Here is a 14,736-nt window from a genome sequence, read left to right as displayed (position 1 = left end):
TGCGCCTCAGTGGCAGTGGCCATGAGGATGATATTATTATTGGGGCCGGGGACTCTCCTGAGTGGGGTACAGATGATCAATTTGAGGAATCTAGGGGAGAGGAGCCCCATGTTTCAGAGCTGGAAAGTCAATGGGTAGCACATTTCCTGACATGCTTGGCCCTGTGACACATGTATGTTTTTCCATCCTCATAGCAGCCTTGTGAGATGGATTATATTTCCCTTTTCTAGAAAAGGAAACTGAGGCTCAAAGAGAGGTGGAGCCACCAAGGCCACACAGGTGGATAGGGGCAGAGCTGGGCCTGGAACTCAGGTCTCAGCTCCGAAGCAAAGGGTAGAGGGACATCGTGGCCAAGAGCAAGGTTTGGAGGCTGATGAATTGTGTCCCTGTGGGCAAGTGGTGGCACTTCCCCGACCCTCAGTGTCCCCATCTGTAAAATGGGGCTGACAAAACCCACCTCTCAGGCTGCTCCCAGGAGAGAACAAGATGGAGAAAGCCCCATGAAAGCCTCCGTGATGGCTCCTGGCGCTGTCGAGTCTCAGGCTGGGGGTGTCCCTGTCACCAAGGCGGTTCTCAGAGCAGTCGGCATGTCAGGAACATTTCCTGCAGGGAAAGCATTCTCTGAGGCCAGGCCCAAGGGACAGGAGGGCAGAAGCCCCCTCCTCCCAGTGCTGCCCTGGCCCCACTGTTATTTTTTCCAATTGTAGAAGACAAACATTTCCTTCTCACAGCTCTGCTCTGGGCAGCCTGTGAGAGCTGAGGATGGACAGGGCAGGATGGGGAGCCCCCGCCCAGGCAGGGTGAAAGGCCTGGGCTTGCCTTCTCTGGGCCAGCCTGGCCACTGACCCCTCAGTGCCCAGGCAAGGACCTGCCCAGTCTGAGCCACCGTGTCTCCATCTACAAAGGCACTAGATTAGATCAGTGTTTCCCAACATTCAGGTGTTTTGTACCACCTGGATTATGACCTGCTTCATATTTGTCTTTAAATTAACTTACATTTTATTTTCTTCCCCTCTTTAATTCCCTCCCCCCGCCACTTTCACACCTGACCTATGGATGTTGCCGTCTTCCTTTAAGAACTGGATCTCTGAAGGGGGGGGCGCCTCCTCCCCACATGCGTTCGCAGCATGCACCCGGGGCCGGGGCCTGGAGCACCAGCACCCGGGGTATGGTCCGTGGCTCCACCTGGGGTGTGAACCCAGGACTTTCTGTGTGTAAAGCAGACGTGCTAACCACTATACTATGGAACCACCCCCAAATTAACGTACATTTTTAAAACTTCAATAAATGCATTTATTAAACAAGCTTTACATCAGTATTGTACCTGGAAAACCAGTATCACTTGAAAAAAACAGAAAATAATTGCAAATATTATTTAAAAAGCAAGGAGCTATAAGTAAATTCCAGAATGCTGATGTCAACAGTATTGAGCTTGAGACCTTCTATTAAAAATGGACAATGACAAATGTTAGAGAGGCGTTGAAGATACATTAGTTCCAAATGAAGATCTTTTCCTTGATATAATCAGAAGGCTTGAACAAAAACTGAAAAGGGCCTGAGTCACAATGTAACTCGGAGTTACCTAGTAGTTAATCCAGGGTTGGTTAATCTGAGTTAGTTAATTCAGAGTTAGCTAATGCTTGGTGCCACCTAACCCCACCTCGCAGGTACTGTACATTTCCCCTTGAATTTTCCCTCTTAAATCCCTTCTGGGAGGACACCCCGTTGCATTTAGCAAGGCCAGGGAAGATATAGGTTCGTTTGTTCATTCCTTCTTTCCTTGATTCAGCCAAGAGTTATCAGCACCTCCTCTGCCCAGCCAAGAGTATAGGGTGTCTGCCACCATGACCCATCCTGGCCTGTAAAAGTTCCCAGCTAATGGGCAGAGAGGAGAAAGCAAAGGATCTGGAGACAGAACTGGGTTTAAATCCTCACTCTGCTAATAACGTTCCTTAGTTTCTCCATCTGTGAAATCGGTTCAATGATCCCCGCTTTTGTCAGTCGGCTGTGAGGACAGCATGAGATTATGCAGAGCACTGCTGGACTCTGCTAGCTGCCGTGGGACTCATGACAGGAAGTGGGACTCTCGCGGGCCATCGCTCAGTGCAAGGGGAGAAAAACTGGTGTTTGCCCAGGTCCTATGATGTGCCCAGCACTGTTTTCTCATACATATGTTCTTCATCTCTCACAACTTCCTAGGGTCTGGTGTGCTATTATGATTGTCCTCATTTTACAGATGAGGAAGCTGAAACTCAGAGAAAGCAAGTGTCTTGCCCTGGGCCACACAGCACTTCCAGCTTAAGCCAGGACACCTGGACTCTGGCCGAGCCCTCTGCAGTCTAAACTGGCCCTGCCTTTCCTGAGCCCGGGCTGGCCCCTGAGTTCCAGTGCTCAGCTTGGCAGGTAGTTTTGTGTCCAAAGTGCTCAGAACCATCTTCCACTGTGCACCAGGCTCAGCTTCCAGAACACAGCATTATCCTCCGGGCTCAGTGGGGGGAGCTGCAGGATGTGGCAAGATGAGTTGGAGACAGGAAGGAACTAGGAGGGGTATGAGAGGGAGAGAGGGGTGGGGGACAGGGAGGAAAACAGAGAGACAGACAGAGATAGATAGACAGATACACAAAGAGACACACAGTGGAAGGAGAGGGGGGTGAGAAGAGACTGAGAGAGAGACAAAGAGGGAGAGAAACTGGGAGGAACAAGAAGACAGAAACAGAGATGGGGCAGGGAACGCTAGAGAAAGATAAGACTGAAGGGAAACAGACGGATTAATGAGGGAGGGCTCAGATGTGGGGCGGGGTAAGGTACATTGGGATAGGCAGCCTCCTGTGTCTGTGCTGGGCTCCCCAGTCTGCTCACACAGGAGATACAACATGAGCCCTCCCTACCAGGGGATGAAGGTAGGGACACCATTCCTACTGGGCTGTCCCCTGAATGGCTTTGAGCCCAGGGGGATGGGGTGCCAGAACCAGAGCCTCCAGTTTCCTGCACCTGAACACTTCTGGCCATCAAAGCAGTGACCAGACCTGGGGATGGTGGAAGTGGGGGAGGGGGTGGTTAGAGGCTGGGTGGAAAAGGCAGGCATGATGGGCCAATGCTGATGGGCAAATGATGACGGCAGGAAGGTGCGGGTGCTGGGCAAGGGAAGTGAGAGACTGCTGTAGACCTGGCTTTTACCATGGGGCACATAGAAATCCTCTGTTCTTCCTTCCTGGCCAAGTAGGAACAAGTGAGGTGAGGCCAGGCCACCCTCGGAGCAAAGGCCACAGGAAACCGTGTGTCAGCCAGGGGTCTAATGGTACCCTCCTTCCCTCCTGCATTCTGACAGACTAGAGTTGGCCTGGGGCTGGGTCGGGGTGATTTCGAAGATGACAGATTTGGCTTTCAAACACTGTAGTTCTGCTCCTTGTAAGTTATGCCTCTTCTGGGGCCCTTCACCTCTGGGGCCTCAGGTTTTATATCTATAAGGTGGAATCATAACAGTACCAGCCTCAGAGGGCAGCTGTGAGAAGGAAGTGAGTCAATTCACGTAAAGCACTTGGCACAGAGCTTGGCACAGAATGAATCCTGTTTGAGCACCCACCATGGCCAGATGCTATGGAGGCTCCGTATATGAGACTTTGGAATAACCATTGCCTACCTCCCACCCCCAGTGCCTATCTGCTCCTTTCAGGTGAAAGAAGTAATCCAGTGCCAGCTTACGTTACTGATTTTTCATTAAATCTGAGAGGATTTTAGGTCCTTCCAGAGTCCCCTAGAAGGGGAAATGTCTCCAGGTAAGATGCGGTTAGGGGGCAGGACAGCAGGAGCCCACGGGTTTGGGTCTCCACAGGAGGCCTCTGGGGGCCACTCATCCCCTCAGGACTAAGGCCTCACTCTAGGTGTGGCCAGTCTAACCCTCCTCACAGCCTGGCACATGCCTAAATAGCTCTCTCCATTTTCCTGATTTATATGTCTGATGCTTAAGCTCTGTTCCTCTGTCCCACCGCTTATTAAATTCTTTGTAATGAGGCTGAGGTTTCGGGGGACAGATCATGGAGACTGAGGGGGTGGTGCCCGGGGCTGGGGGCCTAAATCCTGGACAGTGCCTGCAAAAGGAGTAAAATGAGAGACTGAGTGTGCGATGGGGAGAGGGCGGGCTGTGGACGAGGAAGGCAGAGAGGGAGTGAAGGGCAGACAAATAGAGGAGACGGGGGTCCGAGGGTTGGAAGAAACACAGGGTTCGACGGGGAGGGGGCCGAGGGAGCTACGGTGAGGGAGAGCGAGCCAGGGACAGAAAACGGACAGAATGAGACGGAGCCGGGAAGGAGAACCAGAGACCGAGAAAGAGTCAACAATCAACAATCCTGGGGATGATGAGTATAAAGGACAGATGTTATGGATAACAAGAGATTGTTAGATTCAAAGTGGGGATGGCGAAGTTGTTGTTGTTTGTGTTTGTTCATAAGAAAACCCGAAACTGAGGAAGACTGACCAAATGAACCAACAGGAGGATAGAAAGAGCAAAACGTAATGACCGAGTGATATGCATGTCGAAGAGAGTCACGCAAACACAGATCTGTCTGCGCGCGTGATGGTCCCATGGGCTATGAACTTGATCATGGAGCCAGAGTGGCCCGGGCAAGGTCCGATAAGGCTATGGCGTAATGCGATCCCAACCGTGAGCCCAAGTCCGGGCAAAAGGCCCGGGAAGGTGTATGGGGCGATAAAATAATGCTGCAAAACAAAAAGCATGGGAAGGGCAAGCTGGCTAGATACATACATAGGCAGAGCAGGTGCAGGCAGGGGCGTGCCCGATCGGAGCTGCCCCTGCCCCGCCCCGGCGCTGCACGCACGAGCAGAGGAAGCTTGGCCGTCAGGCGCCGGGGCCGGGGGCGGCTGGCGCGGGCAGGAAGCGCCTCGCGGCCCGGGCCCGCCCCCCGCCTCCCGCCGCCTCCGGGCTCCCGGCTCCCGGCCGCGCCGCACCCCATGCACTCGTCGCGCCGCGCAGCCCGCGCACGCCCGGATGGCTCGTCGCGCCGCGGGCGGCGCACCCCTTAGCGCCCGGGCGGCCGCGGCCAGCCCCCCGCCGCCGCGCCCGCCATTCTGGGCCCCGCCGCCGTGCCCGCTGCTGCTGCTGCTGCTCCTGGGGGCGGTGCGGGCTGGCGCCCTGGAGATCCAGCGCCGCTTCCCCTCGCCCACGCCCACCAACAACTTCGCCCTGGACGGCGCGGCAGGGACGGTGTACCTGGCGGCCGTCAACCGCCTCTACCAGCTGTCGGGCGCCAACCTGAGCCTGGAGGCCGAGGCTGCTGTGGGCCCGGTGGCCGACAGCCCGCTGTGTCACGCCCCGCAGCTGCCGCAGGCCTCGTGCGAGCACCCGCGGCGCCTCACCGACAACTACAACAAGATCCTGCAACTGGACCCCGGCCAGGGCCTGGTGGTCGTGTGTGGTTCCATCTACCAGGGCTTCTGCCAGCTGAGGCGCCGGGGCAACATCTCGGCGGTGGCCGTGCGCTTCCCGCCCGCCGCGCCGCCCGCGGAGCCCGTCACCGTGTTCCCCAGCATGCTGAATGTGGCGGCCAACCACCCGAACGCGTCCACCGTGGGGCTGGTGCTGCCGCCGGCCGCCGACGCGGGGGGCAGCCGCCTGCTCGTGGGCGCCACGTACACTGGCTACGGCAGTGCCTTCTTCCCGCGCAACCGCAGCCTGGAGGACCACCGCTTTGAGAACACTCCCGAGATCGCCATCCGGTCCTTGGATGCGCGCGGTGACCTGGCCAAGCTCTTCACCTTCGACCTCAACCCTTCCGACGACAACATTCTTAAGATCAAGCAGGGCGCCAAGGAGCAGCACAAGCTGGGCTTCGTGCGCGCCTTCCTGCACCCGCCTGACCCGCCGCCGGGCGCCCCGTCTTACGCGTACCTGGCGCTCAACAGCGAGGCGCGCGCGGGCGATAAGGAGAGCCAGGCGAGGAGCCTGCTGGCACGCATCTGCCTGCCCCGCGGCGCGGGCGGCGACGCCAAGAAGCTCACCGAGTCCTACATCCAGTTGGGCTTGCAGTGCGCGGGCGGCGCGGGCCGCGGCGACCTCTACAGCCGCCTGGTGTCGGTCTTCCCCGCGCGAGAGCTGCTCTTTGCGGTCTTCGAGCGGCCCCAGGGGGCCTCCGCGGCCCGTGCAGCTCCGGCCGCGCTCTGCGCCTTTCGCTTCGCAGACGTGCAGGCTGCCATCCGCGCCGCGCGCACTGCCTGTTTCGTGGAGCCAGCACCCGACGTGGTGGCGGTACTCGACAGCGTGGTGCAGGGCACCGGGCCGGCCTGCGAGCGCAAGCGCAACATCCAGGTACGCCCAGGCAGTGGGAGTGCGGGGGACCAGCCCAGGGCGCCGGAGGGAGAGCGTGAGGGTAACTCGGAAGGTGGTGCGCTGAGCGGGTGCGAGCCTGCCGGGCCGCAGATGTGTGTGTATGGGGACACAGGAGTGTACTCTGGGCTACAGATGCATTTGAGGAGACCTAGGTGTACTCCTGAGAATACAGGTGTCCGTTGAGGTGTGGGCACTGTCGCGAATATGGCCCAGGTGTGCATGTGCAGACACTCAAGTGAATTGCTGTGTTACAGGTGCGCAAACCTAGGTGTGTGGGAGGGGTCCAGAAGGTGCGGATGGGCACGCAGGTGCAGGCGTTCAAGGGAGCCAAAGGCACATATATAACTCAGATATGCACCTGGGGGGGAGGCGGTCATAGGCTGCAGCATGAGCGCTCAGCAAGTGAGTGCATGTCTGACCAAGGGTTAGGGTGGGGAGGTGCCAGGGCCGGTAGAGTGGAGGGAGAGGAACTGCACTGTGTGCAGGGGGCAGGAGAGGGCCCTGGGGCTCAGGAGGGAATGAGGAGGGGCCAGTTGTGGTGACACACCAGCTGGGTGGGAAAGAGGCCCAGGTGTCCGGGCTGGGTTAGGGAGTGTTGAAAGGTGTGTGTTGACATTGGGGGACAGGACACAAGAGCGCAGGAGGGAACTTTGTGTGATTTCCCTAGAGGAGGTCCGCCAGCAAGGGGTCACTTCTCCAGCGGGCCCTGGGAGGTGAAACTCTGCACCTTTTCCACACTCTGCATCCCAGTCTGAGTGTGGGCCACTGCCCTTGACGGTCTCAGTTTCTCCCTCCGCAAATGCCAGACTCAGACTTCTGGTGATTGTAGAGCCCTCCTTGGGGCCAGGCCCCGGTGGCCCTGCCCCATCCCTTTTCCATGGTCCTCATGAGCTTAATTAGTCCTCTGTGGGTGTGCCCAACACTGGGGCTTTGAGAAAACGCAGATTCCTTCTTCTATAGTCAGGCTCCCACCGCTACCCACCACCCGGCTGGCTGGCTGCCCTGAAAATAAAGGTCACTGTGGGTGAGCAGAGCAGACTGTCCCAGGGAGCAGCTCTGCCACTCGCAGGGGCTAGCCAGGTCAGGGCTTGCCGCCCAGCACTGTGGTTGAGACATCCACCATTCCCCTCCTCAGAGCCACATCCCCCAACGAGCTGTGTTTGGGTAATTTAGTTTCTGGGGCCTCAGGGCTAAAGGAGGTGAGTGGAGAGTCATTCCTGCTCTATAGAGGGAAGACGCTGTCAGAGCCAGGGCCTTCCTCAGCCTTTCCAGGCTTTGTGTGTCCATCCATACCCTCGGTGTGAGTCTGTCGCCTTGGGCCTCCATAGTCTCCTCCTCCTGCTCTGGCAGGAACCCTCCTGGTTCCCACGGTCCCTTATTCCCAGCCTGGCCTGGTGCAGTGACTCACTCAGCTGAAGGGGGCTGGGGTTTCCTTGTCCTTAGTGGGTCAGGGCCTCTCCAGGGACACAGCCCCAGGACAGAGTGGCCAAGGGCCTCCTCCTGACCCTAAGGCTGGGCAGATTCTCAGCCCTCCTCAGCCACTCTCCCTGTGTCCTCCCCAGTCCTCTCCTCTTTTCCATAGCTGGCCATGGGCACAGGCCAGTGCCACTGAGCAGGCTCTCCCAGTTGTGTCCAAGGCCCCAGGGTTTGGGCCTCCAGCACAGCTGAGGGTGGGAAGGGCGGATGGTCATTATTCTTGCTCCATCCAGGCTGTTGCCAGCTCCCCAGTTACAGGCTAAGAATTAGGACTTTGCACCCCCAGTTCAAACCCTACTCTGTCACTTCCCAGCTGTGTGACCTTGCAAGGGACTTATAACCTCTCTGAGCCTCAATTTCCTCATCTGCAAAATGGGAACAATAAAAAACAAATCTCAAAGAATTGTTTCAAGGATTGAATTAACTAATTAAAGTAAAGCAATTTGTATTTGGCACATAGTAAGTACCTGGTAGCATGCTGCTGTTATTATTACTTCAGGGGACAGTATTATCACAGATATGGGCTTGGTCTTGAACAGCAAACAGTGACCTATTTGGGCTTGTTCTGCGGCAGTGAAGACTCCACCATCTCCCACCTGTAGCCCAGATAGAAGCCTCAATAAACATTCCCTAAGCCCCTACATGGTGCTGTGCATTGGGTGGCAATGGTGACTCACGTGGTTTCTGCTCTCATGGACCACGCAGGGTCTTACAGCTCAGGGAGATGTATGCCATACTGGGAGAACCTGGCCAGAGGGAGCCAGAGATGGGCATCAAGGCTTTATGGCAGAGTGATATCAAAGTGGAGGTGGATGGATGAGCAGGAGTTAGCCAGATGAGGCCAGCAGAAGAAGAAAGGGTCCAGGCAGAGGAAACAGTTGATGGAAAGGCCTGGAGGTAGGACACAGCAAGGCTGGCTAGAGCAACTGAAACGTGGCCAGTATGGCCGGAGGAGTGGGGAAAGCATGAGAGAAGGGCTGGGGGAGGTGGGTGGGGCTCGTAGGTTGCAAGTTGGTCATATTTCAGAATTGGGACTATATCTTGGGGAAATGCGGAGACATGAAGGGTTTTAGCCGAAGGAGTGATATGATCTGATTGAGCACCGCTGTGTCCTCCTCTGTAGAATGAGAACAATAATAAAAGTACCTACCTCACAAGACTGTCGTGAGGATTCAGTGAGATAATACATGTGAAGCTCTTGGTAGGGTGCCCAGCATACGTATTTGCAATTACTATGATTGTTGTTAATGTAATTATTTTAGAAGGTTCCTAGGTGGCCGGTAAGAAGGAAAGATGAGAGGCATGGAGAGTAGTTGGGAGGCTAGTGCCATATCCTAGGCAGGAAATTCACTCATTCATTTGAAAGTATTTCTTGAGCACTTATTATATGCCAGGCCCTGTTGCGGGTGCTGGGCACAGCAGTGGAGGTGCAGGCCAGGCCTCGTTCTCAGGATGTGAAGGGTCCATCTGGGGGCATGGAGGGAAGCAGTGGGCTCAGGACAGATTCGGCTGCCTGGTTGTAGCTCCAGATTCAGACAAGATGGAGGGGAAGGAAGCTGCCCAGTCTGGCCCGGCATCAGGATGGAAGTTGGTGCCATCAGGTTAGAGGACAACACCCTGTCCTTCTATCTGTTCTCCAGGGACATCCGACCTCCAGGTGAGGTGGCTTGGCCAGGCCTCTGTAAACCCAGCCACCTGAGGTTGCTTTTAGGGTCTCTCGATCCCACAGCTCCAGAGCCTCTGTTGGGGTGGTCTAGGACATCCCAGCTTCTTACCTGGCAGGCCTTGTCCCCTGTTCTCCACCTTTAAGACAATGAAGCCTCATCCTCCACTGCTATCTTCCATCTGGGAATCTGGCAGAGAAAGGAAGAGTTGATGAGGTGTGAGGTCAGATGAGCAGGAGTCAGGAAACCTCTATTTCTCCCAGCCCTCGACGGTCCCAACTTTGTCCCTGATGACTTTCGGAGTATTTGAGGGTATTGGACTATTTTGAGAGAGAAAGTGAGTGAGGAAATTAGTCTCCACTGTGTGTAACATAGATCCCTTTCCTCACCTCGTGTTTGAGGTGCAAGTGAATTGAGGTGCAAGTGAATTGGGAACAGCTATTGAGCGGGGAAACTGAGGCACAGGGTTACCCAGCAAGGCAAAGGCAGGCTGAGTCTTACTTCCTTCCCTAATATCCCCCTAACTCCACTTTTGAATAACTGTAATGTTTGTGTTTTTAAATCAAAAAGAAGACCGACAAGGGAAAGTCAATGCTGCATTTTCAAGGTGTCTTTTTATAGTAAAGGTAGGGAAAAAAAACCCTCAGGCTGTTTTAAATTGTCATGCAGTGGGTGGGTGCTCATAGTTAAGAAGGCGTTTTCTGAACCAATTTAGGGGCTGAAATGCTGGGTGGAGGTGGAGGGAGACAGAGCTTCCAAGATGGGCTTTACATTTGGAATTGGGCTGGGGGCTGGGAATGAGCTCCCTGTAACTGAGGGTAAAAGCAGAGAAACTTGGGGATACTTAGAAGAGGGGGTTCCCATGGGGTTGGCTGGGTGACCTGGTAACCTAGCGAAACAGGGCTTGGGCCAGGAGACTGCTAACATCCCTTCCCACCCTGGGAATGTCATCTGTCTGGACCCCCAGGTGTGTGAGGATAAAGCCGATGACGAGTCCTATTCTGCCCATATGCTGTGTGTCCTAGGGAGAATTGTTTATCTTCTCTTGGCCTCATGCTTTCTCACTGTAAAACGGACCAGTGTCTTCCTCTGAGGATGTGGGCAGATTAAAATTTCACATACAGTGCCCAGGAAATGGCAGGTAGAGGTATTAGTACCAGGAGGGAAAAAATACATCTGAGAAAAGTGTTCAGTGTGTGGAACAGCCATCGGGGCAGGGAGTGCTCAGAGGAGGGAAGATGCTTTAGAGGATCAAACCAGGCCCTGAAGATGAACAAAGGTGGGAAAGACAGAGAGGTGAGGTAAGGGTGTGTCCAGTGCTTTCAGGGGGGCCCCAGCAAGTTCACAGACAGGAGGGCATAGGCTGAAATGGGAAGAGTGGGCCTGCTGTCTCTGCTGTTGATGGGGCAGATGCTGAGCTTCAGGTGAGCCTGAGGGGTGTGTGGAGGGTAGGTCCCCTCTTGGTTCTCTGAATGAGCTCCCAGTTCTGAGCAGGGATGCTGTGCTGGCCTTTCACAAACACCAATGCCTTTTATTTCAGAACCCCCACCCCACCCCATCTTGAGGCAGGATGTGCTGTTATCCCCAGTTTACACATGGAAACTGAGGCACAGGATCACACAGCTGGTTAGCAGGAGTGGGGATCTGCAGACTGGCCGTCTGGCTCCAGAATCAGCTCTAGTTTGTGGCTGATGTTAGCTGTGAGCTCTCTGCTGGGCGTTCTGCAGTTATCTCCCCTCCCTCCCGTGGAGATTTGGGTGGAGCCCTTTGTATAAAATATCCTCCTGTGATAGCACCTCCAGGTAGGCCTTGGATGGAGCTGGGAGCTGATGCCAAAGTGACTCAGATCCAGAGTGGGGTGCAGACAGCTGAGGCATCTGTAGAGGCCAGGCCATAAGTTAGGGGCTGGGGCTGATGGGGCTCCTGTAGAATTTGGAAAGGCAGGGGAGCACCCGATTGCATTCATCTCTGAAAGCAGGATGGTCTGGACTCTGGAAGGAGTGAGGCCCCTGGCCCTTTGGTCAGGTGATGTGGTCAGTTTGAATGATGACTTGACATCCCTTTCAACAGTGACCCCAGACCTGCTGAGTATAGACCATGCTGGGGACTGGGGCTAGGCATGCTTCCTCCTCCCTTTTAGGGCAGCACCTGACTGTCTGGTGTTTGCTACAAAGGTGGATGGAGGATCTGTCACAGCCATGGCCGTGACCACAGTTAAGACTTGCTACACCTAGGAAGGCCCAGAGTGGTGGTTGAGTGCTGGTGCTGGTGCTAACTCTCTGGATTCAAATCTTGGCTCTGTACTTTCCTTGCTGTGGCCTTGGGCAAGCCACTGACCTTCTCTGGGCCTCCATTTCCCCATCTGTAAAGCGGACTCAGCATTGAGAAGAACGTGGAGGCCATGCGTGAGTTGGTGTCAGCCCCTGCGGAAACACTCTCCTCTGCAAGAGTTTGATTTGCCTGCCTACGGCTGCTGGTGGTCATGGAGATTAAGGAAACAGGCTGATCTCGTCTTGTGGTTCCTGCAGGGAGAACAGACATAGTGTCTATGGAAAGAGCATGAGGGCTTGAGCCCCTGGGGATGAGAGGTCCCTTCCTTTTTCTGGGCCTTAGTTTCCCATTCTGAATTGGGCCATGGGGTGGCAAGGAACGCCTCACTCTGTCACCAGAATTGCTCCCATCAGCAGCATTATTATTGCTATTGTTCTTTCGTAGGGATTTATTCTTTGTTGGACACTTTGCAAAGTACTTATACATAGTATCTCTTTTCATACTCCCGGAAGCAGAATGAGATGTGTGTCATCCCCAGTCTTTAGAAAGAGGAAACAGGGTCCCAGCAGGCTAAGTAACTTGCCTGAGGTCATACAATGGGTAAAAAGTAGAGCAGGTATATGACTGCAGAGCCTGTGTTCAACACCTTTACCTCCCGATTTCTCTGAAAACACTGACCAAAGAGGTGTGAGCTAAAGGGGCCCTTAGGTCACAGTGGGAAGGGATATATGGGTCCATTTTAAAGGTGAAGAAACTGAGATCAAGTGAGTTCCACCCCTTCTGGGGCTGCTATGGGGAGGAGTGAGAGCTTCCCAGTCCCGGTGCCCAGCATGGTCCCAGGCTGCAGTCAGGCCCCCCACGTGTGGGGCTCCCGTTCCCCAGGACTGCAGCTGTCTCCACCTTTGCCCACCAGAGCCCAGAACCTCCTGGGCAACATCTACCTGTCTGTGCTCCTGGTGGAGGGTGCTCTAAAGTGTGGCAGTATGGGAGGGGGCTCAGCTTTGTTACATGGCAGCCTCCCAAAAGGGATGAATCAGACCCTGTCCCTACCCTCCAGGAGCCCCCTAGACAGGGAAGAGTTCATGACAAAAGACATGCTAGCCAGAGCTGCATGCTGACCAGCCTCATCAGAAGGAGTCAGGGAAGGCTTCCTGGAAGAGAGGGACATTGGAGCAGGATTTTGACAGATGCAGCTGGGGAAGGCATTCTAGGCAGAGGACACAGCAGGGCAGAGGCCTGGAGATGTGGTAGAACATGGTTTGGGTAGCAGGAAGAGATGGAGCTGAGATCATGTGGGGTCTGGGGTGCAGGCCAAGGATTTGGATGCTGTCCTGTGGGCTGTGGAGAGCCAGCAAGGTTTTGGGGGAGGAATGAGACACAGTTAATCTGGTTCTAGAAGGGACTTGTGGCTGCTAGCCCCACATGAGTCCTGCCAGTTGCTGGCAGAAGCAAGAGACTCCTCCTGGAGCCCCCACAGCGGCTGGACCAGGTGACTCTCCAGGGCCTCTCCAGCTCTGACAATGGTGTAGGGATTACCATGGAAACCAGGTCCCCACATGGGGACAGGCCTGGAAAGTCTCCTGGCACCAGCCACATGGATTTGGATCCTGGCTCCCCCCAGAGTGTAACCGTTTTCTTCCTTCCAAAGCCTCTGTTTGGGCCAGGGCCGAACCCTGCAGGATGCCAGCACAGGCCCTGGACCGCCCACTTTGCCGCCGATACTCGATGCCATCAGGATCTGCCCACCTCCTGGCCAGTGCGACTTGCCCCTCCCAGTCCACTGTCCTTTACCCTGAAACTCGATAAATCACGTGCCGGAGGAGGGAGGAAGCTCTAAGCTCCATTACGAGGCCCAGAGAGGCCCCAGTGGGGCGTTAATCATGTAGCACTTTCTGCTCTGATGGTAGATAATGGGGGGGCAGTGGGCAGTGGGCAGAGGCCTTGAAGTGGAGGCCAGGCTCGGGAAAGGAGCTAAACGGGGATTGGTGTCCACCCCTGCCCCCATACCTCTCAGAGTGTGTCTACCATCTGTGTCAGAGGTCACTGAGCCCTCTAGAAGCGCCCAGCTCCTTGATGGGCCTCAGTTTCCCAGCTTGCAGCCCAGGGCCTTTCCAGCTTCAAGTGGCCACATTCCTAGCAGCTGTTGGCAATGCCCGACAGAACAGTGGATGAGAGGCTGTGGTGAAGGGCGAGGACTCTGGAGCCAGCCTGCTTAGGTTTGAGGCTCCCATCTGGACATAATGGCTGTGCGACACTGGGCAAGTCACTTCACCTCTCTATGCCCCAGTTACATTTGCTGGAAAGTAGCATCAACTCGTTAGAGTGTGGCAGTGGTTAAATGAGGTTATACAGGCAGAGATCTCTGCTTAAAATAAACAGTAGCTGCTAATTATTGTATTGGCAATAGTACTGTAATTATTATAAAGCTGTCACTTCCCAACTTGGGAGTGGTCTCTCAACTGGGACATGGGCAACTAGAGGGACCCATATGTCATCTCCATGTCCCCAGCACATGAGACCTGGCCCAGAGATGTTTGTTGGGGTTCCAGGCCCGCCCTGTCCCCTCAGCTGCACCCACAAGCAGTTGTATGACTCTGGGACTGAGGCCAGCACCCCCAGGAGATGGGGAGGAGGATGTGAGTTCCAGTCTCAAGGGTCCCTTAGCTCCTAGGAGAAGGAGCTGAGGCTCTCAACTTCTCCTGGCCTTCATCCCCTTCAGAGAAAAAGCTGGGACAGAAACTGTTCTGGGTAGGGAGGGGCCAGAGCTGCAACACTCTGCCACCCCGGCCCCCTCCCCCACTTGAGAGCTGGTAGGAGGGAGTGACTTTTCACTGGGGCCCGGGAAGAGTTGCTGGCTGCCCATCCCACATTGTGCTCCTCTGGGACCAGGGAGGGGGGAGTGGTGGTGGTGTGTGGAAATGGGGCCAAGCTGGGTCAGAATGAGAAACAGCTTCAAGAAGGGGGAGCTGGGTGTCTGTGGGG

The 14,736-nt window shown here is 55.3% G+C and overlaps 1 protein-coding gene across 1 annotated transcript in view; it reads left to right on the top strand.

The window, feature by feature from the left end:
• Positions 1–4,825: 4,825 nt before the first annotated feature.
• Positions 4,826–14,736, top strand: part of PLXND1 (plexin D1) — a 50,163-nt gene continuing 40,252 nt past the window's right edge. The window contains exon 1 of the mRNA XM_039886805.1: positions 4,826–6,322. Within this exon, the coding sequence (XP_039742739.1) occupies positions 5,006–6,322 (1,317 nt within the window). The 5' untranslated portion in view covers positions 4,826–5,005. The remainder of the gene's footprint in view (positions 6,323–14,736) is intronic.

Source organism: Pteropus medius, unplaced genomic scaffold (genome assembly GCF_902729225.1).
Source record: "Pteropus medius unplaced genomic scaffold, Ma_sr-lr_union100, whole genome shotgun sequence".
NCBI lineage: Eukaryota > Metazoa > Chordata > Mammalia > Chiroptera > Pteropodidae > Pteropus > Pteropus medius.
This window is presented reverse-complemented; position numbering and strand designations above follow the sequence as displayed.